At 38.8% G+C, this 26,712-nt stretch overlaps 2 protein-coding genes across 3 annotated transcripts; one reads left to right on the forward strand and one right to left on the reverse strand.

Moving 5' to 3' along the window:
- The first annotated feature begins 1,036 nt into the window (after positions 1 to 1,036).
- Positions 1,037 to 5,827, forward strand: LOC101161925 (alpha-sarcoglycan). The gene is made up of 10 exons (XM_004080594.3): positions 1,037 to 1,163; positions 1,388 to 1,516; positions 1,615 to 1,766; positions 2,603 to 2,669; positions 2,749 to 2,947; positions 3,018 to 3,186; positions 3,300 to 3,508; positions 3,756 to 3,782; positions 3,878 to 4,051; positions 5,595 to 5,827. Exons 1-10 carry the CDS (start codon positions 1,127 to 1,129, stop codon positions 5,623 to 5,625), a joined length of 1,194 nt encoding a protein of 397 aa, XP_004080642.1. The 5' UTR covers positions 1,037 to 1,126; the 3' UTR covers positions 5,626 to 5,827.
- Positions 5,828 to 6,940: 1,113 nt separating this feature from the next.
- On the reverse strand, positions 6,941 to 26,198 carry LOC101162163 (collagen alpha-1(I) chain). Of its 2 annotated transcripts, XM_004080595.3 has the most exons (51): positions 25,929 to 26,198; positions 24,041 to 24,226; positions 23,460 to 23,479; positions 23,269 to 23,304; positions 22,626 to 22,727; positions 22,203 to 22,268; positions 22,076 to 22,120; positions 21,926 to 21,979; positions 21,586 to 21,639; positions 21,428 to 21,481; positions 21,254 to 21,307; positions 21,119 to 21,172; positions 20,963 to 21,007; positions 20,802 to 20,855; positions 20,637 to 20,681; positions 20,458 to 20,511; positions 19,621 to 19,719; positions 19,478 to 19,522; positions 19,295 to 19,393; positions 19,139 to 19,192; positions 18,943 to 19,050; positions 18,708 to 18,761; positions 18,480 to 18,578; positions 18,334 to 18,387; positions 18,122 to 18,220; positions 17,800 to 17,853; positions 17,626 to 17,679; positions 17,406 to 17,459; positions 17,260 to 17,313; positions 17,091 to 17,135; positions 16,891 to 16,989; positions 15,134 to 15,241; positions 14,570 to 14,677; positions 14,181 to 14,234; positions 14,049 to 14,102; positions 13,842 to 13,949; positions 13,639 to 13,692; positions 12,631 to 12,684; positions 12,363 to 12,524; positions 12,168 to 12,275; positions 11,966 to 12,073; positions 11,822 to 11,875; positions 11,644 to 11,751; positions 11,496 to 11,549; positions 11,298 to 11,405; positions 10,092 to 10,145; positions 9,304 to 9,411; positions 8,937 to 9,216; positions 8,661 to 8,851; positions 8,324 to 8,566; positions 6,941 to 8,217 (listed from the first exon to the last, which is right to left on the reverse strand). In XM_004080595.3, the coding sequence occupies exons 1-51, from the start codon at positions 26,008 to 26,010 to the stop codon at positions 8,071 to 8,073; spliced, it is 4,341 nt and encodes a 1,446-aa protein (XP_004080643.2). In that variant the 5' UTR covers positions 26,011 to 26,198; the 3' UTR covers positions 6,941 to 8,070. The 2 variants fall into 2 exon arrangements, with proteins under 2 accessions (XP_004080643.2, XP_020567565.2); XM_020711906.2 differs by lacking the exons at positions 17,626 to 17,679; positions 17,800 to 17,853; positions 18,122 to 18,220.
- Between the last annotated feature and the right edge of the window lie 514 nt (positions 26,199 to 26,712).

The raw sequence follows: 26,712 nt of genomic DNA on the forward strand, positions 1-26,712 counted from the left end.
ATAATTAAATAAATAGATTTAAAAAGATGTTTATCTTCTATAGAAAAAATGAAAATATATCAACAACAATTAAACTATTAAAAGTTTTTAAATGTAACTTTCTAATCAGTAGACCCCTATTTTAATTTTAATTGTTATTTCTTATTTCGTTTCGTTGTTTTTATGTGTGTGCGTGTGTGTGTGTGCGTGCGTGCATGTGCGTGTGTGTGTGTACACTACACAAGTTTTTGACAAATTTTGTCACTATTGAACCCACTAATGGTTAGCACTAGGACCCAGTAAAAATACCGCTAACGTCAAACCTCCTCGTCCAATCACGTCCATTTCTTGCAGCCACATTGCTGCTTGCTGTCTGTATCTGCAGCGACAACAGACGCAGTAAACAGTGAATGTTGTGTTGAAAAGAATTCATTTTATTTAAGGAATTTTAAAAAATCGAAATGAGTGACAGTTTCAATGGTTGTATAACTATGCATTTTCATGTGCACGAGCTGGTTATTCATCAAGCTGACATGTTTTAAATTGTAATATATATATATATATATATATATATATATATATATATATTTTACAATTTAAAAATCATAAGTCAGGATTTTTGTCAAGATGGTATTGAAATAAAAAGAAACCAGATGCCAATCACATACTTTTTTATTTCTAAAGATTACAGAGTGGATGATTGCTCGTTTTGCAGATGCTGTTTTGCTTTGTTAATTTTATATAAAAAAAATTCTGAGGTGCACACACATTGATATTTTTTTTAATTATCAGATTCTGACTAATCACTGTTATTAAAATAAAAATTAATCAACTAAGGACCAACTACTTTAACACTTAAAACTACATAGTTAAAATAACCAAGGGTGGGTTTTGTTTTTAACTTGACACTTTTTTTTTGCCCCTTTGAGGAAAAATAAAATCACTTGCATGTAAAATCCGAACACAGGTCAAATATTGAAAATAATGCCCAAGTTGTTTGTTGTCATATCAGCAAAGGGAATATTATTGATTCCAGTAACAGACTGGCTGCCTAGTATCTGGATGACATGAGGTGAAAGGGTCAAAAATAGCCCTGACTGTGTTTCAGTGTCTTCATTTGGCTCTGTCAATCAAAAGCCCAAACAAGATGGCAGGCTACGGGAGCGGGCTCTTCTTTCTAACAGGCAAGTTTTTTTTTTAAACTGCAGTCTAATGTCTAAAGAATAAATTAATTTGTTTTTTTTCTTTAGCATTTGGTATATTTTATTTAGAAATAGCTTTGTTTATAATATCTGACGGATATCACCAGAGGACAACATTAAGGGCGTGTTTTCATGTCCTCTTTCACATGTTCTTAGTTTTTGCACTTCAGATAAATAACTTATTGTTATGAGCATTTTTTTCACAGTTTGTGCTGCCAGCTTGTTTGGGGCCAAAGCAGAAGTCAAATTAACCATTCCTGTGGGGAGGTTATTTACACATGAGCTGACGAAAGAAACTATCCAAAGTGACTTGGAACCACTTAGAAAACTCTATGGTAATCTCAGATCTTGCATTTTCTTGAAATGAAATTGTGTGATCAACAACAGGGTTTCCCTTTGATTTAAACTTTTCTTGTTTGTTCATGTCATCCAGATGAAAAGTATTACAACGACCCTATTATATTTAAGTGCAAACAGCAGAATTTCCCAGACCTCCCAGAGTGGTTGCGCTTCATCCAACGGCACCCAAATGATAATGGCTTTCTTTATGGCACCCCAACCTCCCCTGGAAAAAGTATTATTGAGGTGAGATTTATTTTAAATTTTTTTACCTATCAGTTCAGCACATGCTGCCTTTGTGATCGTTTTGTGACAAAAGTCAAACCTCAGAAATATGTAAGTTTTATAGTATTTGTGACAATGTATAAATGCAGAAATGTTAATAAAAATCAAAACACATTAATATAATACCAGTTTTCAAACTGTAAATGAGATTTAAAATAAAAAAATATTTTTTTAAATTTAGAAGCTGCTGTCATTGGGTGGTCCTGGAGAAAGCTCAATCATAAGTTCAGTAGGCATGGTCACTCAAGTAAATGTAACTGAGTAAATGTAGTTCATCACTGCTCACTTATGCACACACATTGGATACTGGAACAATCTGAAAACATTTGAGCCAATACAATCCAATACATTTGTCAACCAAATCATGTACGTTAAAAAAAAGTATGATTAGGAGTTTCTCTGTCAGTTCTTTTTTTGTTTTTTTCATTTCAAATTTAGCATAAAAATGCAACAGAGACTATGCTGATGCTTGAGGACACAGTGATTGTCTGGCCAAGTTGGTGTGCTTCCAGTTCTAGTTTGGTGTCTTCTGACAATGACACTATCGTGACTTACACCTAGTAGCTTGAGCGGCCGAAAACTACCTTGCAGGATGGACTCATCTGTCTGAAGATGACTAAATCAGCTTTAATAAGCAACACTAATTTTCTAGTACACGTTTGCAAATGGAAACGTAACCCTGAGAAGGAACTTATTGCATCCTGAAAATGATTTGATGTGAAGTGCACAGAAGGAGCATTTGCCATTCCTGTCAAGCATGACAATAGTGAACTTGCTGCTCATTTTTGTTCTGACAGGTCCATGCAGTCAACAAACGCAGCTATGACACTGCAAAAGAGACTTTGGTGATCAAAATTGTTGAAGGTAAGTGTGCTCACCACAGAAAGTGTGTAGGTGAAGAGATAACAAAAGATGTGTCTGAAATCCCCTATGCTACTCACAGGAAATATGCTGCCCTATCAAGCTGAATTCTTCATTGCTCTGCGGGAGATTGAAAGAGTGCTGCCCTCTTCTGTTCAGAATGAAATCAAGCAGGACCTGCAGAAGCTGTGGAACACAGAGAGCTTAGAAATTGTGAACATGACTAATGCCCTTGACCGTGGTGGCAGAGTTCCTCTCCCGATTGCAGGACACTATGAGGGGTAAATATTTACTTTTGCAAGAATATTTCCTTGAATTATTGGTTTGTTTAACAGATCTTATTTGTGTTAGTGTGTATGTGAAGGTGGCGTCACACAAGTACTTCTCAGAATGTCTACTGAGGATCCTGAAGCCAGAGCACCAAAGGCAGTGTGCAGCAGAACCCAGAGCTAAGGGACCGGGAGGATGCAATTTTTGCTCCATACCCAGCAACTGCATCACCTGGTGCAAAACAAAACTGGTGAGACCTAGGTTTTAATTCTCTGAGCACTAAAGCCCCTGTCAGATGTCTGTGTGGTCTCCCCACAGTTGCTAAAAACAGAAGCAGCATTTCTCTTCTGTCTTTCCCTGCAGTTTGACCTCACCAAGCGGGAGCCGGAGCCACCTGCTCCCTCAATGGGTTCAGGGATTTTAGAGGCCGGAGGGGACTTCAATCCTCCCGATTCTCCCCCAGGAAGGGACTATTTCCCGGACTACATAGTGACAGTGATTGTGCCCTTGATTCTTGCCTTTGTCCTCTGTCTGCTGCTGGCCTTCATCATGTTTGGAAGACGAGAGGGACTGTATGTATCTAATATATATTTTATAAATAATAAATAATGAACTTAAATACAGTAAAATGGTTCATATTGCAAAAATAGCAAGAAATTATGTTCCTTTTCTGTTTGTAAGGTTGTAATTTTGAGTTTACGACAAACTAAGACAAGTTTTGATGAATTAAAGTTAGTCAAAAAGTGATTTCCTCCAAAAAAAAAAAATTTTTTTAAGTTGAATTATTTTGATTTTAACACATCATTTTTTCCCCAATAGTACAAAGAGGAATGCAAGGACAGACGAGTAAGTATAAACTTTACGACATGCGGTCACTTTGCAGACTGGAATAAAGGCGGCAGGAACAGAAAACACTAAACATGATGAAATGTATCCTCCAGAATCCAGCTCTACCACCACTATACCATTCATGGTAACACAGATGAGCTGAGGGGCATGGCAGGGAGCCGTGGTGTGCCCCCCCCTCTCTCGACGCTGCCCATGTTTAACAGCCGAACAGGAGAGAGGGCTTCGCCGCTTCATTCTGACAGCATTCCTCTCATCATGGCCCAACAGTGAGTGACCTTTCATTACCAATGTTGTGCAATTTTCTTCCAAACTATTATACAGTGTAATACAGAATCCCTCTTGTTGTGGTTCGACTGTAGCATTCAGAATTGTTTCAACACCTGTATTTCTTTAAGTTGCATACTTTGAAATACCATCAGAAGTAGAACATTTTATAAAATGGGGAGATGTTCCGGGCATGTCCCACTGGACGGAGGCCCCAAAGACCCACTGGAGAGATGTAGTCTCTTAGCTGGCCTGGAAATGCCTCGGTGCCCCCCCCCCCCAGAGGAGCTGGAGGAAGTGGCCAGGGTGAGGGAAGTCTGGGCATCTTTGCTTAGACTGCTGCCCCTGCGACCCGGTCCTGGAAGAAGAAGACGGATGGATGGATGAAAAATGTATTGCGATGCATTTACTTATATCATCGATCATCATCATTAGATCATGGGGAATTCAGTTTATTTATTATTACTTTTGATTGGGATTTTTTTATATACTGTATATATCTTTTATTTTATTTTGTGTGTTTATTTAGGCTTTTTCCTAAAATAAAATAAAATAAAACAAAATAACTAGTGTTATTGTTGGTATAGAAAAAGCACTATAAGAAAAGTTGAGGGACCAGCATTTAGTTTTAGTCAATTCACTTTGAAAAAAGAAAAAAAACAGACCAAACTAAAAACCCAATATGCTTCAGAAAGACTAAAAGTGTGTTTACTTTACTATAATTAACCTATAAGTGACAACAGGAAACCCATTGGTTCTGTGATAAGGCTGGACCAGACATCTATTACAAACACAAAAATGGGTTTGGTGCTGTGAAAACATACCTAGAAATTTGGTTCAGTGATTTCAGTTGGAATTTAAAATAGCAGTTCATTAGTTCATTAGTAATGCTTTGTACTACTTTGTTAGAGCAAAAAGGAATTTGTTGCTGTATAATATTACTTTAACATGAATTACTCTATTTACACTGATTAACTACACTTAGAGTACCGGTAATTAATTACATTAATTAATGTTAACCTCTATAATGAAAGCTAATCAAAAAATGTAATATTTTGGATTAACTGCTTAAAATAAACCTATAATTTCAAAAAGGTTTACTTTTATTGCTAAAAATGGAATAAAATAAAATGAAAATGAAATGCTTTTTAGGTTGACAAAAAATAATCTTATTTTAACAGTAATTATTATTATTATTATTTTTATTATTATTATTAGATTAGATAACTTTATTTATTAAGATAAGGGAATTTCCCCATGGATAAATGAAGTTTTCTAATCTAGTCTAACCTGATCATTTTAAATTATCTAATCTAATTTAATCTGATAGTTTTGCTGATCTGCGTTTGATCAGTGTCTTGTTGCTTTAGTTAATTATTTAAAGCTAAATTTCAAATTTTCCGAATAGTAATGAAGATACAGTAAAAACAAAAACATTTGAAAAACAGAATATGTGGTTATGTGCAATCAATAAAACTTTACGTTTGACTTTTTTTCCTTCTGGATGTTGTGTGAATGCCATTTTCTTTTCTCTTGATTTCAAAGGGATCCTTACAGTGACACACTTCCCAGATGAAGCTGCATTAACATCAGCGACGTTGATCCATCTTATGTTGATGATGTTTTCTAGAAGTGCCACCAATCATGGATCATATATCACATGTTTCAGGCTTTAAGTTTTCAATGGGATACTTGATGTGTTTCTTGATTTGGCTGTAATCATGATTAAATAAGTTGTGTGCTGTGTAATAAACCAATAAACCATGTGCTGTTTATCATTTTCCCTGAAGAATATATTGCATATTCAAACTTTAAATTTGAGATGTCATTTTAATTGTGTACAAAATGGCTTAAAACTTTTTTGAATAAGTTGGAAAAGCTTATTCTTATTCTTTGGGTCATGACCAAAAGAACAAGGTCCCAAATACAAGCCGCTGAAATGGGCTTCCTCTGTAGGGTGGCTGGGAGCTCCCTTAGCCCTTGTGCTATCTTAGATGACCCCACCCTTGCATTGACGTGTGTTCTCCCTACCATGACAAAGGTGGATAAAGGTAGAAAGATTTCATGTAATCCATGGACACCATTGAGGTTCACAAATCATTGAAGAAAAAAGGTTCAGCGCACTGTCTAGTGGGTCTAGATGACCCCACTCCCAATGTTAACCCTTGTGCTATCCGAGGCACTTTAACATTGGCAATGGGGTCATCCAGACGCTCAAAGCGCTTACAGTGTGTCCATTATTCATTCACTCCTCATTCATACTTGGTGATGGTAAGCTACTGATGTAGCCACAGCTGTCCTGGGGAAGACTGTCAGAGGCGTGGCTGCCAGTTTACGTCTACGGCCACTCTGACCATCACCGGGATCATTCATACACATGCAAACGCCAGTGGAGCCACACTGGAGGCAAGGAGGGTGAAGTGTCTTGCCCAAGGACACATTACAGTTTGCTGGGGGGAGCTGGGATCGAACCGCAGATCCTTGGACAACCTGCTCAACCGCCTGAGCCACTGCCGCCCCTGTTGACTGTTGTTGCTATTTTTCTAATTTGAAGTTTTCCTTTAAAGCCAGAAAATGAATTATTACTGTGGAAAGAGTAATTATTGTATCTCTAGATTGAAGTAATGTATCTGCAACTGATAAGTTGACCATCTTGTGTTTGTGTGTGGCACTAAAACTAAATGAAGCTTAGCTAGAATAATAGATTTTCTCTTGTTTTCACTGTTATCAATGGTCATTGCAACTGTTGTGAAAAGCTGATACCTAAACAAATAAAAAAAACACAGGTCATACTTCTTTTTAGTTAATAACTTGATGCTCTCAAATGTTTTCTTACTCAGCTTCACAACAGTTGCCAAACAGAACAGTGAAATCTCAGTGTACACAATATATGAATAGACCACTTCACATGCTTTATTTCAGCTCCGACAATAATTAAAAACATCTTGATTTATTATACATGTACAAAATAAGTACAGAATCTCTCTTTTCAACCATGAAAGTGGGTCCGCTTTGGATTCTTTTTTTCTTTTTTTTTTTTTACTTTTTTAAGACACCCTTTGTGAAAAAGACATCAACAAACAACATCAACAGCAGGTGGAAGATGTGTGCTGGTTTCTGGTTTCTGGCTTTCCACGTTGCATAGACAGATAGAGGGATCAGAACTGAACACAGAGACAGTTTTTGAATCAAAGTCACTTGCTTTTATCTACAAAGACATGATTGCATCCTTAACATCCTTTCCTTTTCAAAACGATTCAAAAGAGCGCTGTCAAAGTAGAAAAAGAAAACAGTTGCACTGCATAGACAACAATAGAATGAGTCAATTTAGTAGCACCAAAGTTTTGCAGGAACTGTTGATCATCTTTGCAATGACAATGAGGGTTTCACTATCAAATACCAATAACTAAACCTTACTAATAGCACCTTTAATTGGTTTTTAATACACCCCTACAAAACTAGCTGGAAAAAAAAACTTTATTCTAGGGGTGACTTCATATGAGGTAGCCATCTACATACTGCAATGATCTTTTTCATCTTTTCTTAGTTTTTCCTAGGTATTTCCCTTCAGAATTTAGATCAAGAAGACACTCCACACTTTTTACAATTTATTTGACACCAGAAAAATGGTACATATCATTGGTTGTTTTCAATGTCCTTCTGCAGTGATAGAAAATGGCAAAAGTCAGCTGTGTTTCATTGCACATGTGGCTCTCTTTCTCAATTGTCAAAGGGAATATTTTACAAAAGTAAACATTATTTTCTTGTTGTTAGTGGAAGCAAGAGATTTTTCTTTAAAGTGTCCTCATGGTTTGGTTGCAGTGGCAGTCCCAAAAAAAAAAAAGAAAGAAATCTCATGGTCGGTAAAAACAAAACAAAAAACACTGTCTTCAGTAGAGTGGTTTTAAGCATGTGGCCCAATGGCAGCCGAATGAGTTTTGATTGCATAGAAAAAGGGATTTAGAGATGACTGCTAGAAAAAAAAAAAAACAACAATGTCACGTCCATCTTTCTTTCATTTTTACAAGAAGCAAACAGGGCCAACTTCAACGCCAAATTCCTGATCAGGTCCACCAACATCCATAGGAGCAATGTCAATGATGGGCAAGCGGGATGTTTTTGGTGTCTTGTAGTCGATGACTGTCTTGCCCCATGTGCCAGTGTGTGACTGTAGAGGTAAACATTTTTTTTAAAATCAGAAAGTTGCTTTGATATTCATATCTTTGATGTACATTTCTGTTCAAAGTGAGCTGTAGGACAGGGCATGAACTCACCGTGCAGCCATCCTCGCTGACACTGTATGTGAAGCGGCTGTTGCCCTCAGCTCTGATCTCGGTATCGCTGGAGCCCTGGAGAAGCAGGGCCTTTTTCAAGTTGCCGGTGGCAGAATCCATGTAGGCGATGCTGTTCTTGCAGTGGTATGTGATGTTCTGAGAGGCCTGGTTGGACATCAGACGCATGAAGGCAATCTGGATGTTGACATCCTCAGGATCAGCTTCACTGCCGCCATACTGGAACTGCATGAAAGAAGATGGCAGAGCATATATGATGTCAGTAGCCTGATCAATCAGAATGGATACATATTTATTTTCGAATTGACTCTTTTCTCACCTGGAATCCACCAGTCATGGACTCGCTGAACCAGACGTGTTTCTTCTCTCTGATGTTCTTGGTTCTGTACCAGTTCTTCATGGGGATGCTAGACTGGCTGGGAGAGACGCAGGTCTCTCCAGTTTCCATGTTGCAGTGGACTTTGATGGCATCCAGAGGAGAGCCCTGGTTGGGGTCAACCCAGTACATGCCTGAAATGCAACAAGATAATTAGACTTCAAAATGAGCTTATATTTAAAGTAGTCTTTTTCTGTGGAATAAGAGATCTGCACTCACCGCTCTTCCACTCAGGGTGGCACATCCTCAGGTCGCGGCACATGCGTGCTGGGCTCTTCTGGCTACCGTCTGGGCTGCGGATCTTCTCTACTCTCTGGCTCAAGGTTTTGAGGGTGGTGTCAACCTCCATGTCACGATCGCGAACCATATTGGGATCATCGGCACGGTAGCCTCCGCGCAGGGGATCGGGGGCTTTCTCCTGAATAGGTTGACTGACAAAGTCGAATCCACTTCCGGGAGGTCCAGGAGGTCCAGGGAGTCCAGGAGGTCCGGGAGGACCCTGTTTTGAGACACCAGGACATTAAGTACTGCAGGTGTAGTCCAGGAGGTTAAAAGGGAGTGAAACATTGATGGTTGGGAAACTTACAGCGGGTCCCATATCTCCATTGCGACCACGAGGTCCAGGGGGTCCAATGGGTCCGGGCATACCGTTCACACCATCCTTACCTGGGGAACCGTTGTTTCCAGCGGGTCCCTATGAAGCAAAACCAAGCTAACTGATTAGAAAAAATCAGTTCAATTCATAGCCACTGTATGTGTAAAATGAAGGAAAACAACTATTTAATCCAGTTAAGACCACTACATCAAAGAATTGACCAAAAAAACTTTTTTTTCTTGGTTTTTGATGAAATCCACATAAAATAATTTAGCAATGGGTTTTTTGTGAGACATAGTGTCAAATACAATACATTGGGTGGTTTGGAAAAATGTGTAACTTACACCAATATTAGTTGCAAAAACATTGATATGAGTTTTCAGGAAAAAAGCATCTCATTAAGTCAATGCCTCAAATTTGATCCACACATTTTTTACACAATACAATTGTATTATAAATAACGATTTATCAACAAATGTAAATTTCTTTTATACAGAAAGCAGTTGTTAAAAAAAAGAAGAATAGAGGAGTTATTATCACCATAAATATTTGAAAATTAGCAAAACTTTTGCTGCCAAAAGTGTTTTTGAGATCTCATGGAGGCAGCCAATTTGAAATTTGGACCATGCTAATGGGAAAGGGATCTCAGAAGTGTGTGCATCAAATATGAAACAAATGGTTATAGAGTAAGAATAGATCAAACTAAAGCTATTTTCCTAAATGGACAAGTTTATTTGTGTAGATAATTGTGAAGTGTCTGTAGAAACAGTTATGCTTACACGAGGTCCAGCAGGTCCAGAGGAACCAGCAGGTCCTCTTTCTCCAGAAGGTCCCTAGAGGCAATTGAGGACAATTACATGGAGAACAATATGCAGTGTAAATTTTTTCAGTGTTGTGCACACAAAAGTACACTGCAAACTAGTTAATACTTGCAAACATTTAAAATCTTGTTTTTTGACATCCAAGATATTTTACCAGGTTTTAAATTGTCTTAACTTTGCTTTACCCTACACCATTATAAGCTTTTCTCAAAATCAACAATGTTGAGAATAGTTTGTCTCATTAAGGGCAAAGATCTAGAAATATAGAAATTTTTCTTAAAATGTGTCCAAAGTATTTGCTCTTGACAGTAGAAAAACTTGTTTTAGGACTCAAAAATACAGACAATGCAATAAAATGTTATACTGAAATTCATTATCACTATTTTGGAAACAAAAATTTAGATGTATGTTATAAGAATAGGTGCTAGATTTGGATTTTTTAGGAATATGTAAATGTGGACAAACTTGTATTACGATCATACTCTCATTTTATTTTTATTCTTTAATTTTTATTATTAGTATTTTTGATTTTATTTTAAGCACAAACACAAAATGAAAATGAACACAAGAGTCAAAAATACAGATAAAACAAAACAATGTGCCTAAAAAGGAAAGGGCAAAAGTGGTTCACATTTTGTTCTGAAATGAGTCATTACCACTCATGACAATAGCTTTTAGTCACTGTAATCAAAAGGAACTACAGTTAGGTACAAAAACCTCAAAAAATACAAATCACCTTCAACATACAACCTTCTTATTGGCCTGTATAACATTCAATTCGAAATAATTCTATCTAACAGTTAGCTTTTTTAGCTTATTTTTCCCTTTTTAAATGCTTGTGTTGAACTCTTTGTGTTTAGATTTTGATCTCTATGTAAGATTTCTTGTTAACTAAAAATTACTAGCTAATTTCACGACGTTCTAGTGATTTCATATAAGGATTAGTGTAATTTTCCGATTTTTAGTGTACAGGTACCTCTTTTTGCTGTGGCAAGTGTGAATTTTTGTATTACTTTTTTGTACAAAGAAAGTTCAAATCGGTTCATAAATTTATCTAATACTCACAACTGTGAATTCTCGTTATCTTCATGATCAGATGATGGATCCAGCTAATCATATTAATGATGCCATGCCTGTTTTCATTTTTAAAGCTTAGTTACTCACAGCAGGTCCGGGCAGACCCTGCATGCCAGTGAATCCTCTGTGTCCCTTGTGGCCTCTTTCTCCAGCCTCACCAGTCTCTCCTCTGTCTCCCTTAGCTCCAGCAGGGCCCTTTGAAACACGCCATCACAAGTTAGCCTGAAATAAATGTAAAATTCTGCAAAAAAATTACCACTTTATATCAACTATAGAGGAACGTACAGCAGGTCCACGAACACCAGCAGGGCCGGCAGGACCAGAAGGACCAGCAGGACCCTAAAAGGGAGGAAGACCTTTTAACTTTCTACTGGACACAGATTGAAACATTCCAACAAGATTGAATTCATGAGCTGGCTGGAAGTGAGCTTACAGTCTCTCCACGGTCACCGGCCTTGCCGGAGGGGCCAACAGCACCTGGGGCTCCGGGCGCACCAGGGGGTCCAGGAGGCCCAGGAGTTCCACTCTCACCACGGTCTCCCTAAATGGACACTGCTTTAATACTCACGAAAGTAACACATGTTCAAATTAGTGAATGGTAATAAAATTACCTTGGGTCCAGGAGCTCCATCACGACCAGGAGCACCATCGTTACCAGCAGATCCCTGCAAAAATTTGTTTGAAAAGTGTTTTATGACTGAGAAAGTGAAGGAATCTTTTGAAGGGGTCATTTTAGTTTTCTCAAAATCTTTTACCTCACGACCAGCCTCTCCAGGGGCACCAGAAAGCCCAGGAGGGCCAGCTGGTCCAGGGGCTCCACGCTCACCAACAGGTCCGGAAGCTCCCTGCTTTCCAGGCTCACCCTAAAAAAACACCCGAATTGACAGTTCATGGAGGAGACAAAAAAAAAAGTGCATTAAATGTGATTGCAGAGGGAATTTTTTGGAGACTACTCACAGCTGGTCCAGGCATACCAGGGAAACCACGCTCTCCACGCTGTCCAGGGAGACCAACAATACCACGCTGACCAGCGATACCTTGAGGTCCAGGGGCACCAGGGGTACCCTAAACAGTAGAAAAATGTGGCCTGTTATTATTTAATAAGAAGAATATAGTGTGTTTTCACTTCTGTCAAAATAACAGAACACGTACAGCAGCTCCATCAGAACCGGGAGATCCCTTCTCTCCAGGGGGTCCTGGAGGTCCAGCAGCACCAGCTTCTCCTGGGCGTCCAGCAGGTCCAGTTTCACCACGTTGCCCTCTTGCTCCATCTTTGCCAACGGGTCCAACAGGTCCAGGAGGCCCAGCAGCTCCCTGGAAATCATTTATAGGTTATGACAAGAAACCTGGCAAAACAAGGCTGTTATGTGGGATGACGAGCCAGTGGAGAACACATTGGATAGTGTGTGAGGGAACTCACAGCAGGACCGGGAGGTCCAACTCTGCCAGCAGGTCCAGGGTAACCAGTAGGGCCCTAAAGAGAAAAAATGAAAGTCTAAATTAAATTTAAGAGGTGATGCAGAGAATTGAGAGATGATGGTTCACAACATGAAAATATGCAAAAATTGGTGATTCAGGCAAAAAAATTGAATCATATTTAAATCACATTTAGAAAACAAATTATTTATTATTTCCATTAATTTATATAAAACAAAAAAATAAAAATACACTTATATAATAGTTTTAGTTGTATCTTTTCTCTTGTCTGAACATGCGTAATCAGAATTAGGAATGAAATACTAATTCCCGTTCATGCAGATCTTAAGAGAACTGCATGAATGTGCTTCTCTTGCTTAAAGCAGTGCTTTTAACCAGTGTGCCATGGTGACCTGATGTGCCATGAGAATTTGTCTAAAAAACATTTATTTCCAGGATATGAGCTCTGTATTCATCCAAACAGGCCCATGTGTTACACTGGGTTTGAGACTTCTGAATGATCATAAAAAACTTTCTTCTTTAGGTTTATTTGATTCTTATTAAAGACACTTTGATGAAAATGCGGGTATATTTTTAATACAGATTACAGAGTTTAAACTTTTCCTTTATATATGTTGATTGAGGGTCTGCCCTGAGATTTTTACCAAGGGAAAATATACTTTGGTTAAAATAAGGTTGAGGGAAACTCTTTTTAAAAGGTAACAGTCGAAGCTTCTAAATACATGTGAAGTCTGAAAAACTGAAATTGCAAACTTTCACTTGCTAATAAAACATTAAACAGTACAAAACTTTAATTCACTTAAACATTTAAATCCCTTTTTCTGTGTTTTATTCTTTTTGTTAAGGCCACACGTTGCAAAGTCATAAAACACCCCAAAAAAGAGCAACCCTAAACATGTAGATATGTTTTTGCGTAGCTTTTCATAAATATCTGTACATCTTCAACATTTTTAAATTTCTACGTAATTATAAACTTCAACTGAATACTTACAGGAGCACCAGCACCACCACGAGCACCTTTGGGTCCAGGAGGTCCAGCGGGTCCCTGTTATTGAAAAAAATCAGTGATGCCAAATTAAGCCCAATAATTAAAAACAAGAATAAGTACCATACTCATCATCGTTGTATTTCTGATTTTTAGGATTTTTCTTTGCGGAAAAACATATTGTTTGAGTGAGTTTTAGGTGACCCAACCTGAGGACCAGCGGCTCCGACAGGTCCAGCGGGTCCAGGAGCACCAGCATCTCCCTTAGGTCCAGTGTCTCCAGACTCTCCCTTGAGACCAGGTTGACCATCAGCACCCTAAAGAGAGAGCACCAGAAAATCATGAGTCATGTTTGATGATCAAAGGTGTATCAGTAATACTCATCCTGTAGATATAAGCAACAAACTGGTACTTACAGGAGGTCCAGCAAAGCCAGCGGGTCCAGGAGGTCCATTCTCTCCACGCTCACCCTTTTAGCACAAAAATGCAGAACCTCACAATATATAGTCTACATGCAGATGCGTATTCATTAAGGTGGAGCAACTTACGGGGGAACCACGAGGACCAGTCAGTCCAGCAACTCCAACGGGACCAGGCTCTCCCTAAAACCAGACAAGGAGAAAAAGTGGGTCAGTCAAGCTTGTTATTTGATTTGATTTGATTGTTTATTGAAATCACACAAATATATCAAACTCTTTTCAGAAATAACAAAATCCATTGTTTAAAAAAAAGAAAAAAGAAACATTAAGAAGATGCCATCCTCTTAACAGTGTAGATTTTTGAAGTAATGCATAAAATACAAACTTGGGTCACATTAGATTCATTAAATATAATGATTATTAACTAAAGTCGAGTAGAGTTTGATAACTTCAATGATTTTCCATAGATGATTTTTCTTTTTTAAGAAACAAAAGAAATGGTGTTATCTGGATCTTACCTTCTCTCCCTGAGGACCGGGAGGTCCAGGCATTCCAATAAGACCAGTCATGCCACGGACACCATCTTTGCCAGCTGCACCATCAGCTCCTTTACCACCGGGGTCACCCTGACCAGGAAGAAATGTTGTTGAATTTCAGAGTCTGAATTTTAAGATCAAAAAGAAGTGAGAAACTTATGTCCCAATGCCTCCCAGCTTGACACTCATCATGAGGGGTTGGATTGGGGGGTTAAACCACCATAGTTCCCAAGTGTGGCTGTGTCTGCAGCTCACCGCTTATGTGGAGAACAGATTTCACACACCAACTACTGGGACTTAAACTTTTTAACATTTGGTCTTTTAGTCCTCTTTGCTACATTATAGTTTAGAAGTAAGTTTGGAAATAGTAGTTGATGGAGCAGAATTTTTTTTGTCTTTTAGGGAAGTTAAGACAGCAATTCAGCATTGTAAAAAATAAAGCCTAAAGAAATAACAAGCATTTTTGAAAACATGACTTCCATGAAATATTTGGTAACTAAAGAGCAAAGTAACTTAAGCAAGGAGAAAGAGTGCTGTGATACTCACTCTTTCTCCCTTAACTCCAGGGAGACCAGCAGCTCCTCGCTCTCCAGGCATTCCCTGCATACCGGGGGATCCCACACCACCGGGGGCACCAGCAGCACCAGGCTCACCCTGCACACAAAAAAAAGTTTACATCAACATCTGTATGAGTCCCAAAGCTAGACCCTCTGTATACACGAGTGCATTTGCTTTGGGGAAAAAACGCACATGGTTGCAGTATCCATGTTCGATTTGTGTGAATGATATCAAATTTCAAAGGTTAAAGTGTTTCATGCATCTCATTGGTTAAAAACGTAGAAAACAATAAATGTATCTAAAAACAAATCAAATGTTGTTTAGTCAAACTTGTTGGTCATTTTAAACCAGAAATAAAAAACAGTTACAGAAAATTCCGTATTAATGGTGCCAGATGTGTTCTAGCTGCTGCTAGCTTCCACTAGCCCTAAAGAGCCCTAAATAGGCTACAGATCCTAAATCACAGAGAAAACTGGTAACATTTACTGATGATACCACAGCAGTTGGTTAAATGAATGAAAGGGAAGGTAAAACTGAATAATCCATTTAAAGATAATCTATTTTCAGTGTCATTAAATAGCTCCAATGAGTTCACAGAATTATATCATGAAGTCGTGAGAGATAATCAAGGTCCTTCATTCAGTCTTAAGATTGACAAAGATAAGCGAGGTCAGTACAATAACTTCCTCTGAGAGGGATTGGATAAACCATTGTTCCATCTTTGGAGTCATTTTGATTCCAGGAGTTTGTAAATAAGCTACAGGGTTAGATTTTCTTTTGAATTTTGCAGGGTCTCATTCTGGCAGTAACCAGGTTTCAGTATAAAGAGGGATTGTTTATGTTTTTAGTACTCATTGATGCTTTGTAAGAAACAGCTAAAACCTTTTGAGAAAAACATGACACAAGAGCAACAAAAAATGGATAGGAAAGGAAAAATGATAATTATTGAATTTCACTCTGACTCTTGCTTGTTTTAAACATCTTAACCACGTGTGAGAAAATTAGACAAAGTTTGAGGGGTTATATTAGAATGCAGTTTATGAAAAAATCTGTCAGCTGATTGGTCATTCTTAAATGCAAACATTACTAAGTGTGAAGACTAGAAAAGAGAATAAAAATGAAACTTTAGACATTAAGTTGTTCAGTTGTTTATTCCCACCAGCATTAATTCTGAGATTTTCTTGGTTTTGCATAACATCAATAAGTGTGAAAAATGTGTTTTCAATAAAAACACATATTATGACCCTTCCCTTTCATAATGGAAGTGTGAGAATAAGTCTCTTTATGGTTCAGTTTTTTTTACCATCACACCCGGTTTATTCCCCCAGCTGTTTCTGAACAGTATATTTTAATGCTTGTTTTTTTTAATTAGACATTGCCTTTTTTTCATGTCATATTTCTTGCTTTTTTAGTCATATTTTTATCGTAGTTTGTGTGCGTTTGTTTGTTTCTGAGAATAAGCACCTGTCCACAAGCCTGGTCTTCTGTGTTTGGGCTCTTCAGCCACTACTCCAGACAGGAAGAAGAGGCTGATATAGTGCATACACATAGCCCATATAGGAAATGTAGGTTTATCTAAAAAAGTTTATTTTTCTTCAAACTCAGTTGTAGTGTTCCTTGTAGTTATGAGAAGCTTACTTTGTATTTTTTTCTACCTGTGTTTATACAAAATTTATTTATCCTCAGTTGTGAGCTCATACAGGATGTCATTAACAACAAAAACCCATTAACCTTCAGAAACATACCTTAGGTCCATCGTTACCAGCAGAACCAGGAGCACCACGAGGTCCAGCTGGACCAGCAGGCCCATTGCCACCACGCTCTCCAGGGAATCCCCTTTCACCCTGCAGGTTAGATAATTAAATCCTTCAGAGCCCTTTAAGTGACCAGTAATACAATCTCCACAAGACACTAGAAGGGTTTTGAAAAGGTGTGAGACACTTACTCTGGCTCCAGATGGGCCAGGAGGTCCAGCTTCACCAGGAACACCCTAAAGACAAGAGAAAGACGATTTCAGAGTCCAAATTTAAGGCATTGTCATCAATCCAACTGTCTAAATTGTGACTAAATTCAGGGTAGAAATCTGAAATGTAATAATTCTTTGTGAATCATACCTGCTCACCAGGCTTGCCAGTTTCACCTGTTGCACCTTGAGGTCCAGGAAGACCCTTTACGCAGATAAAAGATTTCAGTGAGGCAATGCAACCAAGAAATGTCACACAAAACCTTGAGCATTTTGGCAGCTGAGGTGAAATCTTACCTGGAAACCATTAGGACCAGCAGGTCCCTGCTCTCCCTTCTCTCCAGCAGCACCCTGCACAAAGATGAGGAGAAACATGCAACAAAATTCAGGAACAACTCATGCTAAAAGTAGTTTGTTCTCAGGGATTATGAATAATAACACGTTCAACTCATCACCTTTAATTCAACCCAAGTAGAAAACATGATTGCTAATAGCAAAAAGAAGCTGAGATACTTACAGCAGGTCCAGCAGGTCCAGGAGCACCAACATCACCATCTTTGCCAGGAGCACCCTAAAAACATTAATCAGTAAACTTTTATTTCCTGCTTCTAGTTTTTCATATGTTTTGAATGATCCAGCTTGCAGAAAAGCACCCTAGTTTGTACAATTTAGAAATGTTTCTTTTACTTACAACGGCACCAACAGGTCCAGCGGGGCCTCTTTCACCAGGCTTACCATTTTCACCCTGTCAGAAAGACAAAAGTTTACAGAAGAGGTCAAGATCATGAAGCTTTATTGAGCTTTGTGATAAAAAGCTTACACACGTTCATACACTCTGTCTGAATGCTATTTATTAGTGAACTTTATCCTGCACTGAGTTGCAGCATGAATCTGCCAGAACAGTTCCTTGCACTACATTTTCCTTAACATTTCAGTATTACTAGTGATTATTTATTTCTTTTTTTTTCTTGTATTACAAGCAACTTTTATCAAAATGAATTGATTTGACTCACAGAACTTCCTTTGGGTCCGGGGAATCCCATGACACCAGGCTGTCCTCTGGCCCCAGGAGGGCCAGCAGGTCCTGTGCGACCGTCTTGTCCGGGAGCGCCCTAGCATTTAATTAGCAAATAAATAAAAAAGAGAACATGTTAACATTTGAACACGTTTCTAGTGATTCCCCATATTCTTCATCTTCCATAATTCAGAAATCATACAAACTCACAGCAGGTCCAGCTTTGCCATCAGGCCCAGGACTTCCAGGGCTACCAGTCACACCCTAAAAAGTTAAAACAACAGATGTGCGGGATGCAGATGTGAGAAATGCTCTCATCAACATTTTTTTTTGTTTTATTTTTATTTTTAACCAACCTTGGATCCAGGAGCACCAGGTGCACCAGGGGATCCAGATTCACCAGTGGCTCCTTGGGGTCCCATTGGTCCAGGGGCACCACGCTCACCAGGGGCACCCTGAAACACAAGTTAAAAAGAGTCAAGAGGAGTTTCTCCAAGTACTAAATGTTGAAAAAGTAACATCTAATTGTTTCTTTATCAAGTGCACTTTTTGACTTGAACTGTTGGATAAATCAATGTGCTCACCTTTGGACCACCAGCTCCATCAGCACCAGGGAAACCTCGAGCACCAGGAGCACCCTAGAACACACAAACCAATCACATTAATTACCTAAATACACTTTGTGCACAAAAACCTTAAATGTGTTAAACTTTCAAAGGCATAATTCGCATTTTTAGCATTTTACCTGTCTAAAATACATATTTATATGTGACTGACAAAAAAGTGGTCAAGCTGAGCAAAAGATGAAGGACAACGTACACGCTCTCCAGGGGCTCCACGGGCTCCAGCACCACCAGGCTCTCCACGAGGTCCTCTCTTTCCTTCTTCACCTGATGGGCCAGGAAGTCCCTGAAGTCCAGCTGGGCCCTAGAAAAAGATGGAAACCATCAGTTATAATTCCACCCACAAGTGGCTGATATTTGAAATGTTTCACCACTGTAGTTTTAAAACTTACAGGTTCACCCTTGGCTCCAGCCTCTCCCTTAGGACCAGGAGGACCAGGATCACCCTGTTGACAGAATCCATTTTCGTTCAGGGTGTTGGATGATCCTTGCAATTTATAAACTTGGCAAACTTTTTTTAAAATCAACATGCAAAATTGCTTACTTACATTGTTACCTTTCTGACCCTGAGCACCAACAGCTCCCTGACCTCCAGGGGGACCACGCATACCAGGCATACCAGGAGCACCAGTAATACCGGCCATACCCTGAGGGAAAGAAAATGAGGATGAAGAGTTTTGCAGTATCCAGAATCAAACAATACTGTTATGATCATCCTGTGGTAAACTTACAGGAGAGCCCTTAGCACCGGGGTTACCATCAGAACCGGGATTACCCTGTTACAATAATAATCACAAAAATGATAAGAGTGCTTGGCATCTCATTTATAAACCAAAATTACAACAAAAAAAAAACATTAACAGTCTTTACTTACAGCAGGACCAGCAGCTCCAGCAGGGCCTGGGTTACCAGGCTCACCACGTGCACCCTGTGGTCCTTCAGCTCCACGACCTCCCTGAGGACCTGTTTCTCCCTGTGGAGTCAAACAGGTACAGTAACCAAAACGCTCACCTTTTACACCAACTGAAATATACATCAGTACTTTTCTCTGTTCACCTATTGATGATTTAATTAAAATATATTTATGAAAGAAAAATCACTTGTGCTTTATTAGATGCTAGTAGTAGATGCTAAATTAAGGTAATTTTGGAGCCGAGGTGGTTAAAAGCATATTTGCATGAATAGGTGTCAGACTTAAACAGACTTAATTGATTTTATGTTCAATTCAAAATGAATTTGTTCCTTTGATATATTACATTTGAAAATATATTGGGAGAGTGATTTATTTTTTACTTTCTAAATCTTAAACAGGTTTAAGTGTTTTTGTATGTATGAAATGGCCATTACAGATTAAAAATGACTATCTGGTGGTTGGATTTTTATATTACCGGTAGTATCACATAAAGGAGCCTGTATTACCTGTTGCACCAATTTTCTCTATGCTCCCTGATAGAATACCAAACAGTCAGTAGAGTTTGCATATGAAATATTATTTATGTGCTAATCTAAACACATCTCCAATACCAAGAATGTATCAGTCATAGTATTCTACAAAAAATTACTATAAAATCAGGATTAAGGATCCTTAGAGTTAGAAATGTTTTTGACAAATTGGTCATTGTCTAACATTTTTTCATGTTAGACAATGTAAATTCAGCAACAGCTCGTTACCAAATGTATTTTTATCTGCAAACAACACTGACTGACTTACCTTAGCACCAGGACCACCTGGGAATCCAGGGGGGCCAGCAGGTCCGGTAGGGCCCTGGATAAGATTAAAACACAGAACATTATTAGTCCTTGAATCACTCATTGTGTTTGCTGACAAAAAATAACTCAAAGATGTTGATGCACTTATACAACTTCAGTTTTGTGTGTTGTAGTACTTACAGGAGGACCAGCAGCACCAGTGTTACCATCATTACCACGAGCACCCTAAGGGGAAAAGGTGGAAAAGTTTACATCAAATATAAGAAATCACAAGTCTTTTCATGAAATTTTAACATCCTTTGATATTTACTCAACAGGACTAAAAACACAAAACTTAGTGCTTACAGCAGGGCCAGGAGCTCCAGGACGACCCCTCTCTCCTGGGAGACCACGAGCACCCTAAAAAAGAGAGCGCATTCTAACTGAGTTAGAGGAAATATTAATTTTTTATACCAATGAGTAATAAAAAAATATTTAAAACCTGACAAATGTGAGGCAGAACGTACCATAGCACCGGGGATGCCATTCTCACCAGGGGCACCAGGCTCTCCCTGTTGACAGAAACGCTCAGTTAATACTTATCAACCCTTTTAATTCTATAATATTTACATTTTTGTTCAGATTTAAAATTTGAAGATCTGTAACCTTCCCCTCCATCATACCTTGGGACCAGCTGGACCAGCGTCTCCTTTGGCTCCATCCAGACCACTGAAACCCTAAGATCAGCCAGCAGAATAGGATCAGATGGCCCCTATATAATCATATTACATTGGTTAGAAATGATAACTCAAACTTACTCTGTGTCCCTTGATGCCGGGGAGTCCTGGAGTTCCAGGAAATCCACGGGCACCCTGCAAGAATATAAAGGTTATCTCAAGAAATAGATCATCTCCACAAGCGTTATATAACTCAAAAACTAAAAACTTAATCAATTTCCTCTGTGTCCCTTTCCCAGGACTGGAATCGCTTACCTGGGGGCCAGCACTTCCACGCTCACCAGGGCGTCCAGGTTTGCCGGGCTCGCCCTTTTGTTAGACCATGGATAGAAACAACCATCATTATTCACTAGTCGATAAAAAACAGAACGAAACAGCAGGGCAATAAAAAAAATCTCCTTCAAATTACTTACATCATCTCCGTTCTTTCCAGGGGGTCCACCAGGACCACGGGGACCCATGGGACCCTAAAAAACGACAATTGTGAGGACAAATGCAAAAGATGATATCCAATTCTTCTCTGGACGGGTTTAAACCGAGACAATAAGATGACACCATTTGCAGATATTCATTTATTGGTTAAAAGTAGGAGGGCAAGAAATTAAACCAAGCAGAAAAGTATTAGTAAATGAAGAATTTTAAAAAGAAATCCTCTCAAAAAGATTTTTTTTTTATAAACATTTTACATAAACTTTATGTGGACCAAGCTGACATTTTAGATTTTCACTACAAAGCTATTGTGTGTATACTCACAGAAGCTCCAGGTTCTCCAGGCTCTCCAGGAGGTCCATTGAAACCCTGAGGACCCTGTATCACAGGAAGAAAAACAGATCAAATGTCATTTTTTAAAAGAAGGTCTGTGGTCAGAACTAAAATCTTAAATATCATTAAAATAACACTTACTGAAGCTCCAGGGGGTCCAGGAGGACCACGGGGGCCCAGGGGACCCTGTTGATGAAGAAGGTGAAAAAGTTGAGTAAATCTAGTGTTCCATAAGGTAATTACTTTTAAAAAGGATGAAGGTTCGCACCATTGGGCCAGGAACTGGTGGGCCGCTTGACTTTGAGGGGTCGAAGCTCATTTGAGGAGAGAAGTTCTGTGACAGCAAAAGAAAACAGTGAAAATGAAGAAAACAGAGAAATACAAACTCGGTATTCAGATGATGTCTGTTTTCTGTCCCTAAACACTTCCAACCTTATGGAAGAACAAGGACTTACAGTGTGGTTACTTGTCAGAAACCTTGTAAATGAATTTACAAAAAGGTAAGGCTCCCAAATCTAAGGTGCTCAAAAGCATGAACTTGAGTCATTCTGCATCTAAACCTGAGAGGAAGAGAGCTTTCACACTCTCAGTGCTGAAAGTCAGCTAGTTCTTCTACACTTTCAGTACTTCTATCTCTTAAAAAAAATGTCTCCTTTGGTGAGATTTTATTTTTTCAAATGGTGATACTCACTCCGCCAATGCCGGTGGTTCCAGGTGCGCCAGGGAGGCCAGGTGGGCCGGGGAGGCCAGGTTGTCCGGGGATTCCATCTCTGCCAGGAGGACCAGCTGGACCCTGTGGAATAAAAAACACAAAAATGCCCGTGTATTTAGCAGTATTACAAACAAATAATTTCTGTTTTCAATTTTAAACCCCGAATATTTGAAAATGCTCTGAAAGTGAGAGACAAAAACCTGCCTAATATCTTAGAAGCTGTTTAAAATTACGATGTTAGAGTAAAGCATGAGATTGTTTTAGTCAGTCTGAGACTTTATACTTTAATTGACCTTTTGACCCCCCCAAAAATGAGTTTTAACCACCCCTGCAGCAGCTATAAGCTCAGCTTTTATGCCCTCTTTGGCCCAAAGATGCGTTGCATTTCTTGTTTTTTGTCATTCCTTAAAACCTTTCTCAACACCATTATTTAAAATAATCAACCATGACATTAAAAAAATGCATTATTTCTGCAGAAACACAACTTCCTGTTACTTCTTTCCACAAAAAACAACGTATCATAACAACTTTTAGAATATTTTAACCTTTTAACTCAGTAATATATATACAAGATTGTGTTTTAAACAGTCTAGATGCTTTTAATAATAAAATTCAAACTTACGGGGTCTCCTCTGGGGCCTTCGGGGCCTTCTGGCATCTATAGAAAAAGAAACAAACCTCAGTTATGTCAGTTTCATCAATTTGACAAAAATTTAGAATTAAACAGACACACAAAGTTGCCAGATTGTGCTTAAGATAAATTTCAAAGCTATAAAGCTTTCAAAATAGATTTTATAAAAAAAGTTAAAATACCTTGTAGTCTTCCTGACCGTCTAAACAAAATCACAAAAGAAAAAATGTCAGAGATCTGCAACAAGAATTAGCTAAAGCTTGTAAAATATTTTCTGATTGAAAAGAATGTCAACTTAGAATCAACAAACAAGCCAATTGAATCTGTCTCAAGTTAAGAAGGTCAAAGTAGGACACTCAGCATGTGAGGGATTTCTGGACAAGGCAATGAAAAACAGGACTCTCAAGTTATCGAATAACTTTTGAAAAAAATAGGGAAATTTCTTTTGTTTTTTGTGAGCATGACATGATGTGGACACAATGCTCAGTTCTACAAGGGTATAATGTTGGCAGGAAAAGGAAATCTGAGAAAAATCAACATCAAAAGCAAATATAATCTGTTATCAAATGGCTAAACATTCATAACTGAGTAAGTTGTAATATGAACGTTTTATTTATGACAGAAATCTGTAAGCCAGGAAGAAGAAAAGTGGCCAGGGCAATAATACCACCTGTCTGTGTGGCCACACAGACAGGTGGTCAAAGTCAGGGGGGAGGAAACTGGGTGGTGCCAAAAAGCTAATAAATGAGCAGATTAGAAGTACCATTGCAGACTGGGCAGCACTCTCCCTCTGGGATGTACGGATCCTCGCAGTCCAGGATGTCCTCACAGTAGACTTCATCGCACAGAGGTTGTCCATTTTGGCATGTACACATCTTGCAGGGTTCTGGTTTAAATACATCGTTCTCGTTGTAAAACTCTCCGTTCATCTCACATCCTGCAGATCTGTCTATAAAGGGAGAAAAACATTTTTTTTTTTAAAATGCATTTTTGAATGAAGCATGAAATAGAGAATCTAAAAGTATGTAGCGGTTTATGTGTGGTCAGAAAACAATGAAACATATATACAATGAAAATGAGGCATGCTTCTGATGGAGGAAAAAACAAATCAGAGACAATAGAAAAGCGGCTTGACAAACAAAAGCAGACATTTTTGGGACTGAGCAGGCCATCAAACCTGCTCACAAAAACAGATGTTTATTCCATTAACACATGTTCTTTACAGTAGCAAAGGTACCCTTCAGAAAATAATATGAGCTAGTTATTCTGGCAATTTAGTTTGACAAAACCTTTCCCCTCAAATGACAATATTAAGAATGCAATCATGTAACATTTTCCACTCAAACATAATACATACAAATTTCTTGAAATAATCTGAATTAATCTTTTGAAATATATATATTTTTATAAACTGGATTTTTGTTCATGTCTATATAAAACTTGCTTGAAATCAGTTGTACTTTGAAATTGGAATACCAACAGTCTAAAAGAAACAGTTCAACGAAAAAAACAAAAATAAGATAATTAATACAGTGCTCTTTTCATACCCAAATAATTTTGGGGTACTCTGTCAGTTTAAATCATTTTTTGTGCTTTTCTGCACACAGCCTACTTTTTAAAGCAAAAGGTGGGCCAGGTCCTCCTGTCACCCTCTCCATCCAGGCCTGACTGTTATTACAGGCCTCAAAACAAACGTCTATCATCAATCTGTGCTGCCAGATTCTCTGATGTGCCCAAATGTCAACTAAAAGACCAATATATCTCTCCAAAAAGCCTGTCATAAGATACTTTGCGCCATTTATGCAATCATAGATCAGTTAAAAAAAATCCTTCTTTAAAGTTAAGACACTTTTAATAAGTTTTAAAAATGACAGGAGGCTTAAAGTAGATGTGCGTTTAGATGGGTAAAGGTCTCAGATGGGTTTGCACAACGGGAGTTTGCTCATTTTTTTAGCCACTGAGTGGCGCTGTTCTCCACCACGAGCAGAGATCACTGGTTTCAAGATTAACGGGTGTCTAGACGAGCTTTTTCTTTGTCGACGTCATACCTTAGCAATTTTTCCACTCGTTTTTTTCACCTTTAGCTCAGCTTTAAGACCTCATCATAAATTGTTTTTCGATTCGTTTGAAATAGGTCTTAAATATGCGTAAAGCCAAGTTTAATTTATTTTCTGTGTTTTTGGTAGGTTTATAAAAGATGTTTAGTTCCAAATAAACTAATTACAAAAAGACAAAAAAGTAAAAGTTGCCTCCAGCCACCATTTTTTGATTCCTGCTGTTCAACTTTGCATGAACTTTCAGAGGCCTGTCCCAGCGGCATCAGAGACAATGCAGCTGCTCCCTTCGGGTTTGCACCCCAGCAAGAGGACGCACTCTGAGCATGTATCTGCACGTCAGTGCGATGGGCAAACTGCGTCGAAAAATCCAAGCTGTACATTCCTGCGCTTCTAGATCTCCAGAGAAGCGCACCCAAAACGCCCCAAACTGCAAATAATTCCCCCATCTTTCCCAGTTGAGTCGGACATCTTCTAAGAGCAGGGCTGTTCCAGCGAACTGCGCAGCATCCTTGCGCGCTTTCCTCTTCCCGAGAGAGCCATTGTCCCAAAAAAAAAAAAACCCATCTCAAAGCAATGTCTGAAAATGGTACTTACTATCATCCTCGCCTTGACCTCTCACCAACAGCGCTGTTGCGCTGAGCAAAAGCGCTAACCGAATATCCACAAAGCTGAACATGTCTAAATGTTAGACATGTAGATTCTTTGCGGCAAAGGGAATCCTTTTTTTCTCCTCAGACACCACTCATGCAGACTAGGGTCCGGTCTATGCGTGTAACTCCAACCCAGACCCTAGCAGAAACTCCCTACTGCCTAAACAAATGAGCAAGCTGGGCTTTTATATGCCCAAACATTTGGGGAGGTCTGGACGTACTGTATTACTTTAACATGTTGGAGACGCAGAGGCCCTCCTTCATCAGACAGAGGGGCCGTCTTAAAACATGTCAAACAAGTTCACGCCTCAACTTAAACGTGGATCTGGAGTGAAGTCGAGATAGTCATCATTTACGCGCCGGCTTCTGCTAACATCGATCTGCTCGTAGCCTCGTTAGATGGATCTTGTAGCGTCTTTCATCCAAGACAAACCATCCTTACTTTGCAGCTGGCTTTTGTTTCATGTTTAGTAAGGATGTGTCTGTGAGGAATCTTATTTGAACAGAGGTGGACTTTAGATGTTTCATGTCAAAATTGTCGGAAGGTAAAATAAACGTGTCCAAAAAGATCTGGGTTGGAATTGGAGTGTGCGTAATTTACGCACGGGGGAAATACAATGGATGATCTTTGTTTGCCGTTGGATTTATGCATAAAGACATGTAGTCTTGTAGTTTTGCTTCCTTCAGCCCTTCTTAGCATCTTGAAAACTATCTTTTTGTGTGGTGCT

This window comes from Oryzias latipes, chromosome 19, assembly GCF_002234675.1.
Source record: "Oryzias latipes chromosome 19, ASM223467v1".
Taxonomy (NCBI): domain Eukaryota; kingdom Metazoa; phylum Chordata; class Actinopteri; order Beloniformes; family Adrianichthyidae; genus Oryzias; species Oryzias latipes.